At 36.4% G+C, this 18,269-nt stretch overlaps 1 protein-coding gene across 4 annotated transcripts in view; it reads left to right on the top strand.

Annotated features, from left to right (window-relative positions):
* CCDC171 (coiled-coil domain containing 171) overlaps positions 1–18,269 on the top strand; it is a 312,135-nt gene that overhangs the window by 166,313 nt on the left and 127,553 nt on the right. For all 4 annotated transcript variants that reach the window (XM_028512445.2, XM_036021569.1, XM_028512435.2 and 1 more), the window contains one exon: positions 988–1,173. In XM_028512445.2, coding sequence (XP_028368246.1) covers positions 988–1,173 — 186 coding nt within the window. The remainder of the gene's footprint in view (positions 1–987; positions 1,174–18,269) is intronic.

Here is an 18,269-nt window from a genome sequence, read left to right as displayed (position 1 = left end):
TTTTCATTTGTTTAAGTGTTTTTAACAGGAGATAATAGTAGTGGTTCTTCCCTGGATTCCACATCCCTGAAGGGATGGCCCTTGTCTAGAATTGTCATTAGTAATTCCAGAGCAGAGCACACTGCTCTCCGAAGTAGTCATGATATTATAAAAATCGTGTTGTATATTATTGTACAGATGTTTATATATGGATATTCTTTCATTCAACAAATATCTTTTGAGTACCTACTGAGTGCCAGGCACTCTTCTCTATGTTGGATGAGGAAGCTGAATGAGGTCACTGCCCAGTGTGGTTGGTGGCCAGGTGTAGACAGGTGATACAACCGTGAGATGAATTTAGATGGCTATAATGACTGTGAAGAAAGTAGTGGAGGATAGCTTACAATGATCAGACTTTCAGGTAATTATTTAAAAGCACAGAATAAAGGCTTTAATTCCCACAATTGTAATCTTTAATTTTTTTATTTATTGATTTTAGAGAGAGATGAAGGGAGAGATTCTGGGGTAAGGGGTAAAGAGAGAGGGAGAGAAATAGATACATCAGTTTGTTCTTCCACATATTTATGCATTCATTGGTTGATTCTTGTATGCATCCTGACTGGGGATCAAACCCACAACCTTGGCATATCAGGCTGATGCTCTAACCAGCTGAGCTACCTGGCCAGGGCCCACAGTCACAATCCTTATATAACATGGTCATGTATCAAAGATTTAAACTGAGCATTGTGGATTTACTTGAAATAAGTTTCCTAAGATTTTATTTAACTAAATGTGGTAACTTTGGAAGTATGGCTGTTGTGCTTTAAAAACCAGAGTGCTTTTTTTAATCTTGGTTTATGAAATTAAGAAAAACAAATTATATTTTTGTCATGTATCAGACATTTACAAATGTTTGTGTTAATACTCTTTATGTTAGCAAATACAGCTCTGAAGAATAAATGCCCCAAAATGCAGATAGCTGATAATTAAATTTTTCCCTTATTTTAGAAATTGATCACCCATGAGAAGTTTGAAAGTGCCTGCGAAGAACTGAACAATGCGTTACTTCGAGAGCAGCAGGCACAAATGCTACTGAATGAACAGGCACAGCAGCTGCAGGAGTTGAATTACAGGCTTGAATTGCATTCCAGTGAGGAAGCTGAAAAAAATCAAACTCTCGGAGAAGCTGTTAAGGTAGGAAAACGGTCCTTGCACAGTGGTTTGTTTCCTCTAGGTGTGGGTGCTGGAGGGAATCATGCCCATCTCCCGAGGAGGGAACCCATCCCAAGATATGAAATTTTTATTCTCTAAGAGCTTATAAGGATGGAGTGAAATGTGTTTCTGGGACCTTAATTCCAAGTAGGATTCACATGTATGGAAAATGTAGAAGTAGGTTTTACTTGCTAGTTAAAACAAAGTGATTTTTTAAAATAATAATATTCTTCTTTGTTTTGTTTATCTTGTTTTTTTTTTTTTCCTGTTTGTTTTACTTTACTTTTTTTTGCCCTCTGGTCCTTGAAACTCCACACATCTGTTTGATTTTGAGAGGTTCTGGGCCTGGGTCTCCCTGATTCTCAGGAGCACATGCTTGGGGATGTAGGAGGTTTGGTTAGGAAGAGTTGTTCTCCCTGACATCTCTTTGTGGGAAAGTTACCCAGAAAGGAAAAGTAAAGTTGCAATAATATAGTTGCTATATAGAAAATTCCATTAATGGGCCTAGGACTATGGTATCTCTTGAAAATGTTGGCCATAAAGTCTAATAGTACTCTAGTTTATGATTATAATGCTGTGGAGCTCTCACTAGTGAGGTGAGACACACTGGAATGGAACAACTAATTCCAGGAAAACCAAAATGAAACTGCAAAGCTTCTATACTGGGTGTCATACCTAGTACAGTGAGCAACTCAGTTAGTGTGCAATTGACTACACAAATAATATATATTTATTCTAATAGCTAAATACTAATACTACTAATAAAATAATCAAAATTTATTGAGAGCTTCCTGTTTGTCAGGCACTGTGCTAAATACTTTATACACAGTTATCTCTTATAGTCCTGACACAAACTCTCATTCTGTAGATGAGAAAACTGAGATAGAAAGAGGTTGCAAAACTTGCACCACCATTAGAGGTGGACCGAGGGAGTAAGAGTTCATGTCTGCTTTCCTAACCACTGCATATGTATGTTATTGAGTGACAGCATGCACATGCCAGGCTCTGGGCTGTAGTCCCTACACAGATTATTTTATACCATCTTTAAATTACCCCAGTGAAATAGGTACTATTGTTATTCCTGTTGCTTTTTGGTAAAGTTGAGAGGTCTCAGTGGAGTTGCTCAGGGTCTCTTGGTCTATAAAGAAACTGGAATTTAGTTTTTACAAAACTTTATTAAAATTATTAACCTAATTTCTTACTATTATAGATTTAGATTCATTCCAGTTTCTTTTTCTTTTTCTTCATTTTTGCTATTATAAGTGATTCTAGGATGAGCAACCCTATAACTAAATCTTTATGTACATATCTGTGATTATTTCCTCAGGGTAATTTCCTAGGTAAGAATTACTAGCCACATTATGTTTTAAAGAGTGAATATTATAAATTGGCCTACAGCAAATTTTTACCAGTTATATCCTCTCCTAAAAATGTAAGGGAATTTTATTGTTTACCCATTTGGCTACTACTATTTTTAAAAGTTTTTCCTTTTTGATTAATATTTGATTGTTATTCTTTGTACTTCTTTGATTACCAGTCAAACTGAATATTTTTACAAGTAAATTTGTCATTCAACAACAACAGTTTTATGTTTCATGTTCCATTAATAGGTAATGTAATTAACCATTCTTTGAATAAACATATAACTGTGTCATATAGGAGTCTTTTCTCTTTACAACAGCTTGTAGTTTGTGTTTAGTTGTAGTTTCTTCCAGCAGATAAGAAGCTGTTTGTATTAATTTCTTTAAAATGCCAGTAGCTTAAATATTGTTGCCTGGAGTGGAGAATTGTTTAATTACTATCTTTTAATTAGAACTAGCAGGTGGCAATGTGAAAATGCTCTCTTGTGGGAGGAGCATGATTCAGTAGAAAAAGCCCTGGCCTTGGGACAAGTGTTTCTGAATCAAATCCCAGTTCTGTCACTTGGGCAAATAATTTAACTTTTCTCAGCCTCAGTTTTCTCTTCTGCAAAATTAGGGATTTTACAGAATTTTTATGAGAATTAATTAAAAGACTGTTTGAAAGGCAAGTATATGATTGATAAATATTATTTTTTCAGTAATAAATGAATAGTTTTTAAAAATTTTTTTAAAATTTGATTTGAGAGAGAGACAGGGAGAAGAAAGGAGGGAGGGGGAGAGAGTGAGAGAGATCAGTTTGCTGTTTCACTTATTTATGCATTCATTTGTTGATTCTTGTGTGTGCCCTGACCAGGGAGCAAACCCGTGACCTTTGTGTATTGGGATGATGCTCTGACCAACTGAACTACCCAGCCAGGGCCTTTCAATAGTTTTTTAAATAATGTTCTGTGCATCACTTATTTTAAAGAATAAACTATATTGCTTGTTCTTCTGTATTAAAACAAAAATAAGGTCATGGATAAAAGATAGGGAAAACTACTGAAGGAAAAACAAAGTTACTTATAACTTATCTGAAAACAACCAGTGTTAACATTTGGGGTTTTGTTTTTAACAATTTGTTCTATATGTAGTAGTTTTTATAAATCATACTTTGGACTTGATGCTCAAAAAGGCCTTTCTCTATGCTACAGCTAGATTTTGGCTAAGCCCCTTCCTGTATTAAGAGTAAAGGAAATCTCCAAGGACCAGAATAAAACAACACCACCACCAACAAACCCCAGTGAGTGGAAATCAAAGTTAGCACTGTGAACAGAATTGAATGCGGGAAGTAGGAGACCAAGCTTTGGGCTCCACCAGCAGATTGGGCCTTGGATGAGAGACTCCCACATTGAGGATTGCCTGATGATTTGAATGGGATAATCTTAGGTCAGCAGTGTCTACACAGAAACTAATGTGAAATATTTTCTGGAAGAAAGCTTGCCTTATTTACTTCTTCCAGAAGTCCCACAGACTAGATCAACCAAGTAATGGGTGCATGAATAAATAGATATATTAGTCTTATAGTTATCCACATTGGTAAACTCTCTTATCAATTTGAATAATACTTTATCTGAACTTTGTAGGGATTTCTAATTAGACCATAAAATTATTTATTCTATGGTGACAGTTTTGTTTCTCCTTTTCAAACTTTAACCCTTTAATTTTTCCTTTCCTGACTGCACTGGTGGGGATGCAGTGTTGACTGAGCACAAGTGGAAACAGTAGGCACCCTTATGTTGTTCCCACTCTGAAGAAAATCTCTGTAACATTCCTCCTTTAAGAAGGAAGTTTGTTACGTGTTTTTAGTTGATGATCATTATTGGGTTAAGGGACTTGTCTTCCTGTATTATGCTTTATTTAAAAAAAGTCATTAATGAATGTTGAATGTTATCAAATACATTTTAAATGTCTATTGAGATAATTATATAATTTTTTAATTATGTTAGCATTTTGAATTATATAACGGATTGGCAAAATATGGCCCACAGCCTGTGTTTGTATGGCCTGTGACCTAAGAATTGCTTTTACCTGTTTAACCATGAAAAACCAACCAACCAAAGAAGATTGTGTGACAGAGACTCTGTGTGGCACACAACGTATTTCTTATGTAAAGGATACCGACACATGTAGTATATTGTTCAGCATTATAATGTTAAGTCAGCCTTGCGTTCCTGAAATAAACCCCACTTAGTTGTGATGATTTCAGAAACTACATTGATGGTGTAAAAATACATCTGTTCCTAGTCACGATTGTGTTGTAATTTATCTCTCCCACACTATCCTTGTCAGTTTTGGTTATCAAAGTTTTGCTAAGGTGAAAGGACTTCTCACTCTGAACACATGGAGGTGCAACTAGATGAATGTAACAAATGCATTGAGGGATATTTAGCCAAGCTTAAAACAAAGGGAGCAAATGCTCAGATACTAGAAATAAAGAGGATATTCAACACCAAACAAGAGAAGGAGTGAAGTTTAAATAGCTCACTGGGGTGTGCAAAGTTCGCTGGAGGCTAAGAGTTGATAATCGTAACATTAGGGAAATCAAGCTCTCTTTTCTATGGCCTGTGTGAAGCTGGGAGTCAGGAAGGGCTGTTTTCTTGTGAAATGGGACCTGGAACATCCCTGCCTGCCAGGTACGGGGGTATTTGATATCTACTCTGGACATTGGGTAGGAAAAAGTCACAAAGAAATTGGAACCCCAGGCCCGTGCCATACATCCAAGTAGGGTCTCAGCTGACGTTACTGCTTTATCCAAGGACTTCTCAGCTGAGAATTAGCTTTAAAATGGTCGAGCTCTTGTAGAGCCAGTATGTACTTGTAGGAGGAAACTGGAAAATATTCAGTAGGCATGCTTCAGAGAATACACAAGAGATTTTGATGGAAAAGTCAATATTATAAAGCATGTAAAAAAATGACTTGTACATCAAATGAGAAAATTTGCACCTCAGGTGGTAGGAATACTACCTAAGATATGGAAAGGTACTTTAAATGATACTTTAAAATAAGTGTTTTTAAATGTTCTGAGAAATAAGACATGAATAGAAATTACAAGACCAGAAATGAGAATATCATCATTGAAATGAAAAACTCAGTGAATGGTTTGAACATTGTGTAGATATAGAGGTAAAGATATTAGTGAATTGGAACATAGATAAGCAAGCCACTCAAAATGGTCTGCAGAGGGACAAAGTGATGGGTCACAGGAAGTTAACAGAATAGAAAAATGAGTAAGACTTATTTAATAAAAGAATGAAAATAGAATAAAATAAAATAAAAAATGTGTAATAAACTTTGTGAAAAAATCAGAGCAAGGCTACATTTTGAACAAGAAGGACTAAAAACTTTATAGATTTAAAGAAAGAGTAATCTTTCACTATGAGCAGGATAAATAAAAACAAATACATACATTAAACATAGTAATGAAACTGTGGAATGACAAAGACAAAGATAAAATCTTAAAATCTATGGGTTTAGGAAAGATAAGGTGGTTCTACTGCTGATCCTGAATTAATGGGACTAGTTTAATAGTTATAAAATTCTCTAAGAAGTCTAAGTCCGTGAAGGAAACACACTTTCAAGTCAGGAACTACAGTTGGTTAGATATAGCACGCTTCTCTATTACTGGTAACTCTAGAAAGTGAATATGGAAAATGTAGCATGGAAAAAAATAAACAAGCCAAAGCTTTCTTTCTTTGTTTTTCTTCCCCTCCCCCATCTCTAACGTACTATTCTTGAGATATTTTGTATTGTTAACCTGGCTAATAATATCTTTATACCACTGGACCTCTGAGGCCATTTTGTTAGGCATCTTTATTTTATATGGTGTACAGTAGTTCAGAAGACAACAAAATCTACATATCCAATGTATTTTATTTCTTCATTTCAAGTAAGCTTGGATTTAAATTTAATAACTAATAATACTAACAGTTTTATCTTGGATACTGCCTTACATTTTTATGCTTAATATACCTCAAATTCTATTTGCTGGTAGACACTCCAGGTTAATGGAATAGGTGAAAGAATGATTAAAATAGAGTTACTTTAATGAGGACCTCAGCCTGTCGGTAAACACTTGTGGGAGCTAATATATGAATTTGTGCATTAAAATGGGTTTCTGCTATAACCAATACCAAACTATGAGGCAGTGGCTTAGAGACCAGGCAGTTTGTGGAGAGGAAACACATAAGAGGTGGAAAGATTCATGGTAAGCTGTGGCAAAATATTTGAGAAACTGTTCTTGTGATAAGATTACTGATGGTATAGCTCTAGGGGAAGTGGTTGGGAAGAATTGATTATACTTGTTGGTTATGACACTTTGCTTTGAACAAGGTATTATAAGAAAGGTGAACTCAGGAAAGAATTTGTTAGCGTGTGAGTATAAATAAAAAGGGAAGAAAGACAGAACCCAGAAATCTGGGGCCTAGAAGGAGCCCATTAGGTTTCAGTACCATAGCAAAGAACGTTTTAGGGATATAGCTCTCTTATTCTAACCAGTTATCCTAGATGTCCTCATTAGGTTCTGTGCCAGTCTGTACACATGGTTATATGGGAACAGGGAAACCAGTGGTGAGTATAATCTCCAAGAAAGAATCTTGGTGTATTTATTGGCACATGGCATTGACTGGAAGCAAACAGATTAAAGCCTGACAACCTTTTGAGACAGTTGTGTATAGCCTTATACTCTTTGAGCCTTAAACAAGCCTTTAAGTGATCTATCTGTTAATCATGTTAATTTATATATAGGATTTCATACTATATATGACATCATTTACTTAGTTGTTCATCTGCCAGTGGGCATTAGGTTTGTGTTACTTTAAACGTATTTCAGAGTAGGGAGAAACTGAAAAACTTGTCAGAAATGATACTGCTTATATGAAAATAGATTTTTTTATTTTGCTATCTCTAGTACATTTGACATTAAGAATGATAATCATTTAGATTTAGAATAAAGCTATAGTTATAGTTGTTTCTTATTTTTCCTGGGAAAAGTTGGGTATCTATTAAATTCTGATAACCTTAAATCACATGTGAAACATAATTGGTATGTTGATTACTTACAGAAAATCTTAAAATATTTTTATATTTATAGGACATTTTGATAAAGCAAAGAATTTATAAAGTTAAAAAGTCACCTCCTGATTTATCTGTCTTAAAAAAATAAATCTGGTCTTCTAATTAATACATACATTTGAGCCTTTACCATGTGGAAAGTACAGTATTTTGGTTTTGTGGGAATATATTTAATTTAATTAAAAGGACTACTTGCATCTTAGTGGTTAGTGAAATTTTTGATATAAAATGGATGAGAGCTTCTGAAACAAGTACCAAAATCTTATAAACTCTGAGTTGTCACAGTTTTATAATTCTGTCCATGAAAAATCCTAGACATTGGTTAAAAGGGGATGCCTATGGAAAAAATAAAATTTATTTTTAAATTTTAAAATTTATTCACAGCAAGTCTCCCAAATAGTTCCTTTGTCTAACTGTGATCCAGCCTTTATTCACATCTTCCCCCCCCACTTCCTTCCTTCCTGTTTCCCTTCCTTCCTCCCTTCTTTCCTTCCTTTCCCTCCCTTCCCTTTCCTGTCCCTGTTCTTCTTTTCTTCCTTTCTCTTCACCCTCAGATACTCTTACTGATTTTCGAGAGAGGGAAAGGAAAGGAGAGACAAAGAGGGAGAGAAACATCAATGTGAGAAACATGGATCAGTTGCCTCTCTATACACCCCTGATTTTGGACTGAACCAGCAACCTAGGCATGTGCCCCGACCCATGACCTTTTGGTTTGTAGGACGACATTCCAACCAACTGAGCTACACTGGCCAGGACTCACATGCCCTCTTTCATCCTCATTTTCTGTCATCTGCTTACTTCTATCCCACCAAGCTGTAGCAGCCCCAAAGGGGCTCAGAGATTCAGGCTTCCTCTTAGCACCCTGTATCATTCCTCACCTTTTGCAGTTGCTTTGGATTTTTATTGCTTATGTCTCAATTTTAATAGAAAATGAACTCTGTGCTTTATTATTTTTCACCCTGAAAATTTAATTACCCTTAGACAATGAATGGGAAAGAAGAAGCAAGAAGAAAAAAGAATATGTTTTTCAAATTTCAAATGGCATGTTTGCAAAGATTTTTTGGAGTCATAATAATTGTGGCAAAGGGTCCCATTTCATGAATACTGACCATATTTTTATCAAAAATAGTCCTGATGTTTATATTATTAAATGATTTGTCGTGCTCTGAGGATATAGAATGTGAATATGAATGTTGCAATGAAGTCATTTAATAATTTTCAATGTATAGCCATATTTTCTCTAATAAACTTTTGAAGAAGAGCTCCCAAATTCACTTACTTTAAAAAGTTTAAACATTTTTAGTTGATAAACCCTGATTACAATAATAATTAAAATCTATCACATAAGCCATTTCATAAAGTAGGATTATTAACATCATTACTTAATTTAAAAGTCTTATCATTTTTTTACTTTAATCCCATATATGTTTTATCTTCCTAATGACTTATACCATTGAGACTTATAAAGTAGTCAATTATATTTCAAGGTCAGAGAAAAAAGAGCTAAGAAAACAAAAGCTCCCACATCATTTTTAAAAAATAATAATTTAACAGAGAAGGTACAAGCTGGAAGCTAAAAGATTCATAAAAAGTTATTTCCATTTTTGGTTAGGTTGAACAACAGAAAAATATATAATAAAATAAAAAATGCCTTTTTATTTTAACTTCTTATGACAGTTTCCTTTTTTAAAAGTGTACATTCTCATTTATAATTTTAAAATACCTTTCCCATGTTTAAATTTGTCCACAGTGAATAGTAATTTGAGATTAGAGTTATCATGTTTCTTAATTGAGTACTGGCTTTTCATTAGATCATATTTTAAATACTAAAATTATATCATACAGTTCAACTTCATCTAAAAATTTTAATGAACATTTTATTTATTTGTTTTTTTTGGTTAAACATGCTCACAGTAAGAAAAACTTTGAAAACACAGAAAAAATGTATGTAATTCCATTATTACCCATATATAAGCATTATTAACATTTTGGCAGGTAAAACTGGAAGTGTGCTATATATTGTTTTGTGTCCTGTATTTTTGGGTAGAGTGGCATTATTTCCATTTAAAAGTACATCATTCTAGCATCTCTTAGACTGTAGGTATACAAAAGAAACAGAGAGACCCGTCAGAGGCTAACCGTATAATGTAGACTGGAGATGATGGTAGCCTGGAACAGGGTGGTGGGATTAAAGAATGGTGAGATTCTGGCTATATTTGCTTTGTGAAGGTAAAACAAGGAGTTTCTAATGGATTAGATGTGAAGTATAAAATAAGTGAATCAAGGTGATCCTTAGCAAGTGGGAAAAGGAATCCCATTTTCATCTATTTAAAAATCTTATTTAAAAACCTTATTTTAATGAGCCATGCAATATTCCATCTTACGGTTGTGCTGTGAGATGTACTATTTTCATGTTGTTGGGGATTCAAATTATGTTTATTTTTTACTATTAAAATTGAGATGCACATCTTATAATTTAATCCTGATGACATAGCTGCTTATAGTCTCAGGGCAGAGCTCAAGAAACAGATTTATTGGTTAAAAAATACAGGTGGTTTAAGTGGTGTGTGTGCGTGCTTTGAGGCTATGAATATTTGTTCAGGTCAGTGCATACATCTGAAAGGGTGCACAGGAGCACCTGCTCGGCCCCTTTCTCAGCAGCTAAGCTATCTCGAGGCATTTTCATTAACATGTCAGTAACAGCAAATCAAAATCAGGAACATTTGCCAGTGTGACAGATAAGGAAAGGTAAACTGTTTGTTTTGCACTGAGCATAAAAAGGAACAATGAATTTCCCCCACACAGGTGATTTTTATTCAAATAATTTTATGTAAGGTTAATTTGCTACTTGTAGTTTTAGAAAAAGAGGGAAAACTAACATTTCTGAGCATACACTTTGGTTAGACACATTATAAGGCACTTAATACTATTTTATTTAACAGTTATAACATTTTAAGAGATGAGTATTATTGCTTGTATTGTGTAGATTAAGAAACAAAATAATCACAAAGAACTTGACAGTATACACGATCAAGTTGCTTTATATAGAAGCCAAATGCATTGGTTAATATTGCTTAAGAGGCTTTTTTTGGGCCCTTAGTAACTTGAAAGAGTGTTATTTTTGAAAATTTTAATATTAATATATCAAACAGGAAATTTTTATATTTAAGAAAAATAAAATGTGTCACACCTATTTAAAGGAAAAGTTGATAAGTACTATGTTTTCTTTGTCTATTATAATAGTATTTTCATCACAGAGTAAAAAATCATTTGCCTTTTAACAAAATCATTCTTAAGTTTTACAACAGATATTATTACTTCTAGACCTGAAAATATGCAGGTTCCTGTTACCTGTTTTATGTTGCCCACTTTAAGGAAACTCGGTAGCTTATTTTCCCCTATCAAGCCACTTAATCATATTCTGAATTATTCAGGCTACGCAGGAGAGGAAATTATTTTCTGAGCTTTACAAAAAGAAATTTTACTATTTATTATCAAAATTTTCATTTTATTAATTTAACAATCACATTGATTTTCCAGTTTTCAGTGATATTCATAAACATACAGGAGGTCCTCAGATAACTTCATTGTGTTCAACATTTCATTATAATGTTGATGAGATGTCATAGGAATTTAACTGTTATCTATATCAATTAGGCTATGGTAAAATTTGTTTTATTATATGCACACCTATACTGCCCACAGGGAGCTGGGACTCAGCTTGGGAAAGAGAGCAGAACCTTCAGGGTGATGAAGTCCAATAGCTGATTTGAGGCTAGTTTGGTGGTGTAGCTTGATCTGTATGTGATGGAGAAGCCTGCCTGTGGGAACAGGAGTACCTAGTTCTCTCCCCAGCTCTGCCACCATCTACCCCTGGGCAAGCAACTTAACCACTAGTTGGGGAATTAAATGAGAGCAGATGTGTGACACGCTTAGCATGGGCTGGCACTTAAGTGACAGTTGGTAAAGGGAGCCATCTCTGTTATGATTACTGTGCTATACATACACAGGTGGGGAAAAGTGGGTTTACAGTTGTAATACCAAAAATACTACAATAATTAATAAATTATAATACAAGAATAAACTCTGTGTTTCATGTACTCACAACTGCAGATGTACCAGTACTTTTTTGTCCACTCCTATATGTTGCTTAAAGTCGTAGAACCTATGGATGACATTGAGGACTTACTGTGTACACAGATATGCATACATATATAGACACACTGGGTTAAGTGTAAACACAAACATACTGTACAATTATGTACTTTGTATAAATAAATTACATATATTTTATTTATGTTTATAATATAAAACAATTTTATATAGAATTATATTTCTACTTACATTAATTTTATATGTTAATATGTAAGCTGTACATGTATGTATATATAGTAATGTACACTGTTAGAAAGCAATTTTATGACTTGTTATGGGTCTTTGCCCTTAGGTCACTTCCAGCAGTTGGTGGTACACTGTCCCCAGGTGGTGGCAGGTACTTTGACTCACATGATCTTTTATTTTTTAATTATTATTTTTTGCTTTTTTAAAAAAATTTAATTGTTTAAGTACAGTTTTCTGACTTTTACTCCCATCCCAGCCCAGCCCCCCAAGACTCATATGATCTTTTGGTCTAAACTGGCAAAGCCTGTGCTTTATTTAGCTAAGGTCTAGATTAGAATTGAGAATTTCACAGGATTTTCTTTTTTTTCCTTGTAATTAATAAAAACCTTTTAGTAACATAGTTTCCATGTAGGGAACTGGCTGATTTATGTCCTGTTAAACAAATACCTATGTGTACAATTTTATATCTTTTTTTACTAACCCTTTTTTACTATTGTTTTTACTATTTCTAGACTCATCTTTTATTGGGTTGGCCAAAAATTCTGTTTTTTTCTGTAAAATAAAAGACACGTTCTCATTTTCACCATAACTGTATTGATTTGGATATTTTGAGTATGTTGGTAATCTCCTATGTGGTATAATGTTGATTTTTTTCAGTTAACATCTTGATTTGATTGCTATCAACTTCAGCTGGTTTACCCGACTATGGAGCATTGTCCAGCAAGAAACCTCCAGCTTGAAACTTCACAAACCACTTTTTACATGTTTGATCACTCACAGCACCTTCTCCACACACTGCATAAATCTTTTTTTGTGCTTCAGTTGCATTTTTACCTTTCTTGAAATAATAAAGCATAATATGCTGAAAATATTGCTTATTTTCTTCCATCTTCAATATTAAAATGGCTACACAAAAATTCACCAATTTTGATAAGTTTTTATTTTTTTTAAGATTTTATTTATTTATTTTTAGGGTGGGAATGGGAGGGAGAAAGAGAAGGGAGAGAAACATCAATGTTTAGTTGCCTCTCAAGCGCCCCCTATTGAAGGCCTGGCCTGCAACTCAGGCATGGTCCCTGACTGGGAGTCGAGCCAGTGACTGTTTAATTCACAGGCTGGTGCTAAATCCATTGAGCCATGCTAGCCAGGGCCAGTTTTGATAATTAAAAAAAAAAAAATGCATGCTGATATGACAGCTATCACAAAACAATCTGTAAAATTGTTTCAAACGAAGTTAAAGTGCTACTAGAGCAATCATATGGGAAAAAACAAATGAACCTTTTTAGCCAACCCAATACTTTGATATACAATTTACTTTGATAGCCTCTGATAGTCAAGTCATTGCCTGAATTCCAACATGGCTCACAGTGTTATTATGAGATAGTCATTATCTACATGGCTTTGAGATTTTAGGCCAGTCTGTTAAAATGTTTCCTTCCTTTCTGTTTCTTAGGCTTGGATGGTGGTAACCATTTACTATACCTAGAGAAATAATTAAAGAGATGGAAGGCATTTACTTTTCTTCTGCTTTGTCTAACTCTCTCCAGTCTTCCTTCTCATCTATGACTGAATCTCAGATGAGCCTGTTTTTCCAGTTCACACTATTGGAAACAGAACCTATTCATTTGCCTTTGCAGAATTCAGAATGCTACCACCTTCTGCCTTAAGAACACTAATCACATAATTATTTGAACACAAATCACATAATTGGTGACCAAAAATACAGACAAAGAGGTAGATGAGACCCAGCATTGGGTAGATTGGTCATCCTAGCATTAGCCCAGAGAATGTTTCTTTGATGATATAGGCAGAGTGGGAATGTGGCTATCACACTTCGGGATTCTGTGAGGATCTTGAATCATGCTAGTAAATAACCGTTATGGATTATCTGCTTTATATACATTTTCTGTGTTCCTTAAAATTATCTGTAAAGAGAAAATAAAATAATACATAAATGCAAATTATAACTATATAATGAATTAAGGATCAAAGTTATTAATAAATCTGCCTAAAGTCACATATTTGTAGGTTTTTGTAAGGAGTAGGGAAAAACTTAGACCATGAGAAAATAGGAACCTAGCTAGCTAGGGCCAGGAGATTACTAGGTTACTGAACAAACATCCTGCCTTCCCGCCTTATGCAAGAATGCTTGGTTTGAAATTCCTGCGCGAGGTCTTTGTAGGCGAATTGCTAACTGCCACGTCTGCTTCTGTATAACGCTTGCTTGCCCGCCCCTATATGAGGACTTAGCTGAAGCGCTAGGCGCATCTCTCGTTTGCAGCCCCTTGTGGGTACCGTGTCTCTGGACACTCTGAGAGTTCGCCCCTGCACAGGTTAAACTTGGCCAATAAAGTAACATCCTTGATACCCTGAAAGTCTCCGACATTTGTTCTCGAGTTTGCTGGATGCAACAGTTTTAGAGTCAGAATTTGATTTTAAGCATCTGCCCAACTTCATAGTATTTCCAATACAGCATTCTCTTTCAGAGTTTGGGCATTTTATTTTCTCCTATGAGAGACTCTTTAAACAAGAAAATTAGTTAAAGTACCTAGAAATGAAAATTGGAATAATTCTGTAAGTGTCTTAATCTGTAGCTATTTAGCTCTCAAATGCTTTTCTTCAAGTGAGTATTGGTAATTTAGACTACTCAAAATTCAATTCAGAACTGGTGGCAGGAGAGTACCAAAATGAGGTAGATGCTGAACTTCGGGAGGATTAACATTTTTACTTCGTAAAAATAATACTTGATAGATGCTTCAACATCAATCACATTTCTCCCTGTTTTTTTTTTTTCATCCCCCTTCTCTCTTTCTAGAATAACCATTAGTTTGTGAGAAATCAAATATCCTGGCTTAATCCTCTATGGTAGCTATACTTTTTTTAACGTTTCCTGTCTTTTTGCTTTAGATTCTGATAAAATTTTTAAGTTTCTTTTAGTTTTTCTATTTCAGTGTTTTATATTGTTAGGCATTTTTTCTAAAAATGGCTTTTAATTCTTGGGTATTTTTTCATTCCCTCCTTTTAAAAAGTAGTTTCTGTATCTTCTTAAATTGTAGGTTTTTTTTTCCGTTGGGTGTTAACGGACAATAAACAATTATTTAAGTTCTTTTTCTTTCTTCTGAGGTCTTAATTTTGCTTTTTTTTCTGTTTCCATTGATCACTTTTTTCCAACTTGGAGGCTGTGGAAGATGGTATTTCCCAAAATGGGCACAGCAATATTTCTGGTCCCATAAACACACAAACGTTTTCATTTCCATATCAAGAGGGGGATCTGTTTCCCTTTCTTTGAAATTGGGCGAGCCTTTGTGACTGCCTCTCATGAATAGAATTGGGAGGAAGTGACACTGCATGACTTTTAGGACTTAGTCAAAAAGGCAACAAGCTTCTGTCTTTTGCCTGCTCCTTCTGTCCTCTGGCTCTGAGCTCTCTCTGGATTCTTTGTGTGTTCTCTGTTGGAATCCAGCCATTGTTCCCAGGGAAGGCCCAGGTCACAAGGTGAACTATGTTTACAGCTAAGGGCCCCAGCTGAGGTCTCCTGCAGCAAGCCAGCACCCACTGCCAGACCTGTATGAATGCGCCTGTGGATGATTTCACACTCCAGCATTCATTCAGCTGAGGCTGCAGTTATCAGGGAGCAGAGACTGCTCGTCTCTGCCTGGTTTTATTTCCTGATCCGCAGAATACATGAGCCTAATGAATAGTTTTACACAAAATACATGCTGAAGTATTTTGTTATGTAGCCCTAGTAACTGAAACCAACACTTGTTCGTTAATACTTGTTCTTCACCTTTAACGATGAAGAAAAAGAAAAGCTAATTAGGAGCTTTGCATAGAGACAGAACTTGGTGACTTGGGTGGCTCTTCTTCAGAAGTGAGCTGTGAGCTGTGAGCTGGCTGTAGGGCTGGGTGACCCTGGATAAGTACGCTGGGCTTTGTTCTGTGGCATTGCCTTGCACACCTAGCTGTCTGTTTCTTCCTAAGAGTACTCATCTGGTTCTTGTTTCATTTTAGGTTGTTTTATGGAATAAATCTGTCTCTTCTTTTGTAGACAAATGTCTGTCTACAGTGGGTTCTGCATGGTTGGGGGAAGGGCATGTGGGTGTGGTTGTGTTACAGAACAAACAAGGGAGGCCTGGGACGATATACTATTACTGAAAGAAACCCCCAGGTCCGTTATGTCCGCTGTCTATAGGAAAGATGTCTCTCAATGCCAGAGATTTGTGAAAAGGAAAAATGTTTATTTAATGCTATACAAACTTAAAGTAGTGACCTAATGTCTTCATCAAAAATCCTGAAGTCCCTTAAAACACCCACAAACAGACACAGTCCTTCCTTCCCCCTTTGCCCAGTCCAGAGTACTGTATTCTCAGGAAAGGAGATAGAAGTCCATGGCTCAGGCAGTCCTTGGTTCGTCCCAGTATACTGTCTTGATTGGGAGACCTCCCTGGGTTCCTGGCACCCTCAGCTGTGTCACTGGGATCTCTGCTAAAGCCAGGTGGTGGTTCCCCCTTCTAAAGCTGCGGGGGTCCCCACTCTGGCAAAGGCACATGGTCCTCTCTCCCAGGGCCATGGGAGTCCCCACTCAGCCAAAACCGAGTGCTTCTCTCTCTTCAATGGCTGCAGGGGCAGGGTGGGGGGGTTACCACTCTGCCAAAGCCGAGTGGCGATTCTCTGCTAAAGCTGCATGGTGATTCTCTCTCACAGGGCTGTGGGAGTCTCCACTCTGCTAAAGACGCGTGGTTCTCTCTCCCAGGGCTGCCGCGTCTGGGTTTAAATCCCTGCGCCAGTCTTCCTCTGCAGCCCCATTTCCGACTCCTCCCACACTCAGCCTCACATGCCAGAACTTAAATCCTTCCACTTTTACTGGGCTGCCATCATGAGTCTGGGCAGGTGTGGCCCCATGTCATGGAGCCAATCTTTTCCAAGCTCCCACAAAGGCGCTGTAACTCGAGGGACCTGCCCCCCAGTTATGTCTTGGTGGGGAAGTTACTTCCATTCCCTTGGCTCAGAGCATGGCCACAGCTATTTAACATATCTATGTAACCAGTCAAAGGTTATAGATATATGTTAAATGACCATGCCAGAGGGTAGCTACAAGGCTGTTGCTATGCAAAACAGCTCTGAATGGCCCTGCTCCATTTGTCCCTTCCCCCAACTCACACCTGTGGGGGGTGGTGAGGACGTCTTAATATTTCCTGAACACCTTGAGTTCTGGACCCCATTTCAAATGCCCATTTGGGGTCCTCCCTCTTGGCTGCACTCTGTAACAGTTGGTCACTTCCAGTGCAGCCTCTCAAATAAGTCATTTCTGGCTTTAGCTCCTGGACTTAACTCTTGCCCCACATGGGGCCTGTGCTTTCCAACCTCCAGCCTCCTTCTCGGCTGCTGACCACCACTCCTCTGCTGGGCCACATCTGGCAGCTGTTCTTCTCTTCCATACATGCATCTGGGAATCTTTCTTTTGCTGATGCCTGTTTATTAATGTTGTTGTTTGTTGAACTTTTTCCTAAAATGGAGTCATGATAGGGAGAGGAAGTGTCATTTTAAACTGGACTTTGGGCCTTATTGAATCAGTTGCCTGAGTATATAAAAGATTTTTATAGAAATCTTTTATTTTATTCAAGTTTGAGGATGTACTTCATATATACCTAGGAATATGCCATATCTTTCTTTATAATCATTAAAACTTTACATATATCTGATATTATCAGATAATATTCCTAATAAAAATTAGGAATACTCCTTATTCCTAATTTTGTATATGTGTATTTTTAATCTGATTAAGCTAGTCTGGTTGATAGGGGACTGAAAACTTGGAAAATTTTAGCTTAAGGTAAAAAGCTGTAAGTCTAGCAAGTAATGTGTATGTTAAGCTTTTGTTTCAGAAACTACAGTTAAGGCCCACCCTGGCTCCTGAAAAAAGCAGCCAACCTCCTGGGGCACTGGCTAGAGATTACCGCCTGGGGACATGTTGGAGGCATCTGGGCCTTTTGTGTGACCCCCCCAACCAACCTTGGGAACAGCTAACTGCCCAGAACAGGAAGGCTGCAGGAAGGCTGCAGCTTTGCTCACCTAATCCTCCCTGAATTTCAAAGCCCTCACTGCACCTTGCTTGTCCTCCCCCATCCCCCTTATAAAAGATCTGGCCAGGAAAGAGAAGGCAATATAGTTTGTTAGGCTATGAACCTGCCATCTTCTCAGATCTCCAGCCATCTGAATAAAATGCCCATAAAAGATTCAATCGCTGTCATTGCTTATTAGATTTGG

The sequence above is a fragment of the Phyllostomus discolor genome, chromosome 3 (genome assembly GCF_004126475.2).
Source record: "Phyllostomus discolor isolate MPI-MPIP mPhyDis1 chromosome 3, mPhyDis1.pri.v3, whole genome shotgun sequence".
Taxonomy (NCBI): Eukaryota; Metazoa; Chordata; class Mammalia; order Chiroptera; family Phyllostomidae; genus Phyllostomus; species Phyllostomus discolor.
This window is presented reverse-complemented; position numbering and strand designations above follow the sequence as displayed.